The 6211-nt window shown below is 36.5% G+C and overlaps 1 protein-coding gene across 6 annotated transcripts; it reads left to right on the plus strand.

Annotated features, from left to right (window-relative positions):
- Positions 1-400: 400 nt before the first annotated feature.
- LOC108549768 (PRKC apoptosis WT1 regulator protein) lies at positions 401-6199 on the plus strand. Of its 6 annotated transcripts, none has more exons than XM_017903279.1 (10): positions 401-587; positions 726-833; positions 923-1089; positions 1164-1293; positions 1437-1563; positions 2049-2156; positions 2289-2329; positions 2428-2472; positions 2846-3002; positions 3085-6199. In XM_017903279.1, the coding sequence occupies exons 2-10, from the start codon at positions 817-819 to the stop codon at positions 3268-3270; spliced, it is 978 nt and encodes a 325-aa protein (XP_017758768.1). In that variant the 5' UTR covers positions 401-587; positions 726-816; the 3' UTR covers positions 3271-6199. The 6 variants fall into 6 exon arrangements, with proteins under 6 accessions (XP_017758768.1, XP_017758771.1, XP_017758770.1 ...); XM_017903282.1 differs by having other exon boundaries at positions 1467-1563; XM_017903281.1 differs by having other exon boundaries at positions 726-824.
- The last annotated feature ends 12 nt before the right edge of the window (positions 6200-6211 follow it).

The following is a 6211-nucleotide window of genomic DNA, read 5'->3' on the forward strand; positions in this document are numbered from 1 at the left end:
TGGTTAAGAAAAGCAGATTTATTTTCAAGTATTAAACCTTCTGCTTTCATTCGTGTTTTATTTAGTAAATACCAACAATAAATCAAAACGTCACGAATTGATTATATAACGCAAGAACTACTTTTTGTTTTTTCATTTATTTACTTATCTCGAATTTAATTTTTTATTTTTCATCCTGATACTAAACTTTAGAAAAGATTTCTAGTTTCTTTAGCTCAGTAACGTTTACTCTATGTATTTTTTTCTTTTACACTTCACAAAGTTACTATGATCTAGTAATTTTATATTCTTTTGTTACTATATCGTTGTTCCAACCCATGGCGTTTGAGCACCGTCACTGCTATAGTGACTTTTACGTTTTCTTGTATAGTGACATTTCACTAGACATTGCATTCGTTGCTCTAGTAACATTGAAATTACGCATTGAAGATTGTGCTTTAACCAAGGTGCATGAACGATCGATAATCTCATCTATCTTTGAACTATGTAATCGTGTAGACCATACGTGTTTATGGATGTTTCAATCGTTGACAGCTGTCAATCGTACATAAGTTGGTAGTGAGTCACGGCATTGGCAGTAGTACTAGGTAAAGACCACTCACCCCGCCAGGTGACTAATACCTTAAGAATTGCTCTTTTTTTTCTGTTGGAGTTCTGTGATCATCCCATTGCGCACGTATTTGCCCGTAGTTAAAAGCCGTTTATGCTTTGTGACTTTCCCTTAGACAAACCTAATCAAGCACTTGCTTTTTGGCCTTCAAGTTTTGAGCTGGTCCAACATAGGTATTGCACATCATCACCTACTTTTTTGTTCAGATGTCCAGGTATTTTTTGTAAGAACCGTTTTTTAATTTTTTTTGCATTGTTTTGCAATTGCTTATCATTACCAGATCACATTCAATTTTACTGTTTAACTTCACAGCGATATAACAGGCATGGCGTCCAGCTCTGTCAGCCAGGAGGACTTTGACAATGATTTTGAATTAACATCTAGAAGGCCTAGGGTCAGAACTGCAAGGGCACGAGTTGTCCCACCCAGAACAGATTGCCCTTCCATAAACTTTCAAAGCAATAATATGGCGCTTCAAAGTAACGATATATTCTATCACTCTTGCTATTTTCCCTCGTTCTTGCCATTTTTCTTATTATGCTTCCATTTGTAGGAAGTGCACAAAATGTGGAAGAATCTCAAGGTGGATGCGACACAAGTTCTAATAGTGTTCTTCCACCTGAACATGAGAATCAGCAGAATAAGCCAATAATGAGGAAACAGGACAAACGGGTGACTGGCCGGTAAGTAAGAAAGAAACGTGATCGTCTAAGTAAGGTATTTGCAGAGATGAGATTTTGTCATACTCAAGTATCATCTAAGTACTATCAAGTAGATCCAGCATAAGTTTGCGCGACTTGTTAACATTTTCTGGATCTGGTTCTAGTGTCTTTAGTGTCGTATCCTGTTTGCACAGGCCAACGCATATAAACAAGGGAAAGCAGCAACGTGATCGACGGAAGCTTCGAGAAAAGAGACGAAGTACTGGAGTAGTACATTTGCCATCAACGGAGGTTTGTCACTGTTTCCAGTCAAGTTAAGGGCCCAAAATCTTAATGACTCGTCGCGGCAATATCCCGGGTTCCTTATGCATCTATAATTGATATCAATTTTTTTGCCATTTCTGTATTTCTGCATGATAAATTTTGAGATTTTTTACTTATATTTTTTTATAAAGGATACATTGACCAATTATTTTCAATTGGTATTTGAAATGAATATTTTAGTTCGTTTGTAAAATGATTTGTTTTTCAAACATATATATTTGATGTTTTCGATTTCTGACGAAAATGTCTTGCGGGAATTTACCTTTCTAGAAAATCAAATTAGACACACACGGAATGTATGACAATGTAGAATTGCACTTAGAAACTGCTTTCCGCGCTCTTCTAACGTTAATCGCGTTTGGCCGCGAGTGTTAACGGATATTGGTAAAAGTTTTGTGTGCAAACCCGTTGTTACTCCGCAATGTAATTTCGTTAGCTACTTAATTCTACAGAGTACAGGAGGTAGTACAGGAGAAGATGAAGAAGATCTTAGTGGCACTTGTCTTGAAACTAAACACAACACACATCACAATGAGTTCCTTGATCATGAACTCATAGAAGTAAGTGCGTGTGAATTTCACATCTCAAAAAGTTCTCTTACTTACTGTGAACGCGGTCAGAAGCCGATCGTACATAACGAAAGAACTATATATATAAATATATATATGTATGTCCAACTACGCATGTTTCAGGAACGGACAGCAAAAATGTTTACTCAAAGGCGAAACAAAAGGTATAAAATAATGAGATATCTTATTACGGTAGTAAACTATATATAGTGCTTTAGTGAAATTTAGTAGTCATTTGTAATAAACTGCTACTGCTTTTTAGGCATTACCGTACTTCCTACAGGTCATGTATAAATAGGCACAGTTGGTAAGTGCTACTGTACGTGACTATGTACAATTAGGCACGACCTGTACGAAGTACGGTAGAGCTAGTAGATTCTTTTAAATACGAGCCTGCGTATTGTAACGAGTACCGTAAGTCCTTTGTACACCTTTTTTATAACGATCTAGAAACAATAAGAACCGCGTAATATCTCATTGATCTCATACTAATCATATCTCATGTTATACTACGTCGTAAAGTAATCAATTTGAAATGAATATAAAAGAAAATAGAGATTTATAGAAGTCATCATACATTACGATATTAAGGGTCGTGCCTAATATAACATCATAGGCAGTCCAAAGTGATATTGCCACGTACTCCCACTAATACACCAAAATTACTTATTTAATTTTAGCCATTCCGATTTGGAGGCAGATGACGAGGAATTCGATTCCTTGAATCAGTCTGATAGTGTTAATCAATCAGACCATGGAAATCACGAGCCACAAACATCTGTGAACACTGTGAATCAACCAAGACTGTCACCAACATCAGGAGATAATCTACATGAAGTATTTCCTTAGTAGAATATTTCGTTTAGCAAATGAAACAGAGACTTGTAAACTCGCATAATTTCCTTTTCGAAACTTTCAGTTGGTAGAACGTGCGCAAGAAGAAAATCGAAGGCTGCTATCGTTTTTGGAGGATCGAGATCATAAAATAATGGCTCTCGAGGCTCGGTTGGTTCAACAACAGCATGAGATGGCCATAGAACGCGAGCGACTTCGGGAGGAGAATGCTGCATTAATTCGCGCGATGGCAGGCTTGGCGAGTAATTAACTTTCCTATTCGCGAAACAATCTGATTTATTAATCCTATGGCCGATTCTAGAAGTCGGGGATCAGCAGTTAAAAAAGCTATATATACATATACACACACGCATATACCAATAGTTTGTAAGTAATTATGAATTTACTTGTTAATGATAGCCGAGAGGATAGAAAAATGGTTTTAAAGAAAACTGATTATCTATTAATGATTTATGCTGGAAAAGAATCGGGGTAAGTTGTGTAGTATATACATACAATCGGCTCTTAATTTCTGTAATCATGTTTTTTGCAACAAGCAATAGATTGTCGTGTTCGACCAAGTAACTATACTTTATCCGCTTCACTTGTAGTGCTTCATTTATGCGAATTCTTCTTCCATAGCGGAAAGAACTGAAGAATTATTTCGCGGGTTCGCATGGAGACGATATCTAATCTCGAGCGATAAGTTCAAGCAAATATGTTTTTTCGCGATCTAACAAAATAACGGAATAAGAGGTGCTCCAATTTGTTATGTCATTGTTGTTAGACCAGAGAATGTGCAAAGTAAATATTGGAAGTTTTATGCCTGAAAATACCTAAGACTCTTCGAGTGTCATGTCTGCGTAGTATTTATTATAACTCGAATTGTACGATGTCTGTTTTATACTCGAGTGGATTTATTGGTAACGTAGTTATTCCGTATAAAACTTTTTACTCACGAAAATTTTCGCTTCGTCGCGCAAATATATTGGTGTAACGTTAGTACAAGGGCGTACTGCGAACCTGTATAAAATTAGGCACGGTCTATACAGAACGTGTAAATAGGAGAGCACAAAACTAGCAAGCCCATATCGATTTATATGCATTTAATTCAAACAAACGACAAAACTTCCGCATTTTCAGCCACGAACAGAATGAAACATAACGAACAGGGGTACGTCATAGATGAAGAAGGATTAAGAAGTTTAGCATGACCCCTAAAATTATTATTGCTATTACTACTACTAGTTATATCGTTACAACCTAATACTTACTTACAGCGGAACGTATCTATATATTTAGAAAGCAGGAGACTGAGAGTACACGAGTACACTGTGCATGTGAGCGACCAGTACCGAGAGAAAGTAACAGATTGAATTTGTATTTACGTACTTTATCGTGTGCACAATCATTATATTTTTATTCGTCGATATGACGTACTGAATAATGCAAAAAAAAGAGAAAAAAAGAAAAAGAAAAAAAAAAGAAGAAACGCTAAGGGAACCTATCTGCTTATTAAGTTTATCGTGTGCATGTTTCACGGCCATCTTGAATTTGTTTCTGATATGAGAAATCACGTCTTGAAAAAGCATGTAGAAAAGAATGCTCGGTCTAAGAGGATTAACCGATTCGATGGCGAGAATTTGGAAACTTTATTATATTCGAAATTCAATATTTTCTGTCTAAATAAACATTTTCTTAATAATGATATCTTTTATATTACATCTGCCCTACTATACAAAATTCTTTCCTCCTTTCTCTGCACATGTTAAAATTTATGCGATACCCGTGCGTTACTGTGCCTCTATATTACTGTATACCACCATAGAGTATACAATATGTATGACAAACGACGAGTCATGACAGCTGAAAGAGAGAATTGATCGAGAAAGCGTGCGGTTTATACTTTTATTCATAAAATAACTAAATTTTGATATGATACAATAGTTGTCCTCGCGTATGCACAATTACTTTACGTTACATTTAACTGTACATTGAAAAACGAAAAAAGTACCCGATCGTACGGCAACGTTTCCGCAAAAGAATTGTCGATCAACTCGGTGCAGCATCTACTAACCATCCCAAGACGTGTGTACGCAAACCTTAACATGTGCATACCGATGCAGAAAGACACCAGCAATAAAGGGATACATCAAACTACGATAAATCATAACCGTTAAGGATCTAGGGTTAGCGTAAAGTAGAACTGGATAAAGCAGTGTCCAAAATAGGGAGCGGCAAGATGGTCTTAGGAACTTATTCGGCCGCGTGGCGCTAGTAGTAGTAACCTCTTAGCTATATTACGCGTGTTGGTACAATTTACCGATCTTACGACTACGCTTTTACCAGTTCCAGTACAAAATTACACCGAGTACTATTTTTCATCGTTACACGGCAACGACGACTGTTTATCGCAGGTCGACATACATTTTATTGTTAAAGTTCTTCCACCATCCAGTAAACACTACATACATATCGTACATTCTCATGACGCAACAGGTACTACGCTCGTAGCTCTCTGCTTCTCCCCTTCTATCGAATAGAGCTCTCTTTTTTATTTATTACATGACGCCGATCGGTCTCTCTTTTCTCTCTGCGCAATTATCTTCGTGATCGCCTGTGTCTTTGCTTGGTGAATATTTACAACGCTATTTGCTAACACTTTTTACAAGGTCTACACGAAACGTCACGGCGCCAAAACTATCATAGGAGATGCGAACAGAAATTGTTCCCTTCGAATGTGACATTCTTCGCGATCTACAAGAAATGGACAAAAAAAAAGAAAAAAGAAAAAAGAAACAAAAAAAGAATAGAAGGCGACGTCTTTTTGATATGTACCGTTTCCTCGAGAGAATTAGAGAATCTGAAGGAACTTGCTCTGCCTCGTTATGCTATACACACACACACATATATATATATTTAATATATAACGTGAACATATATGTATGACGTGAACCTATATTCTCTTTTCCATTTCACGCACAGCAGGTCTCTTTTTCTCTTGTCGAGCTTTTATTGTCAACAGTTTTGAGTCTCTCTAACGTAGAAAGGCATATCGGTTTAAGCGATTTTTTGAACAGCTGCTCGGTTTGATTTAACAGCGGCGATTGTCGTGTCGTACAGTTACTTCGCACACGTTCATAATTTTTTTTCCTTTTCCTTCCTTTATTTTTTTTTTTTTTTTTTTTTTTTTTTTTTTTTTTTTTTTTTTT

Source organism: Eufriesea mexicana, unplaced genomic scaffold (assembly GCF_001483705.2).
Source record: "Eufriesea mexicana isolate 0111107269 unplaced genomic scaffold, ASM148370v2 scaffold2208, whole genome shotgun sequence".
In the NCBI taxonomy this organism is placed as follows: domain Eukaryota; kingdom Metazoa; phylum Arthropoda; class Insecta; order Hymenoptera; family Apidae; genus Eufriesea; species Eufriesea mexicana.

Excerpts from the sequence above, each read along its gene's own strand:
- LOC108549768 (XM_017903279.1), top strand. Across the intron at positions 1,294-1,436 it reads GACAAACGGGTGACTGGCCG|TGTCTTTAGTGTCGTATCCT; the intron begins GTAAGTAAGAAA and ends ATCTGGTTCTAG. Across the intron at positions 2,330-2,427 it reads ACTCAAAGGCGAAACAAAAG|GCATTACCGTACTTCCTACA; the intron begins GTATAAAATAAT and ends ACTGCTTTTTAG.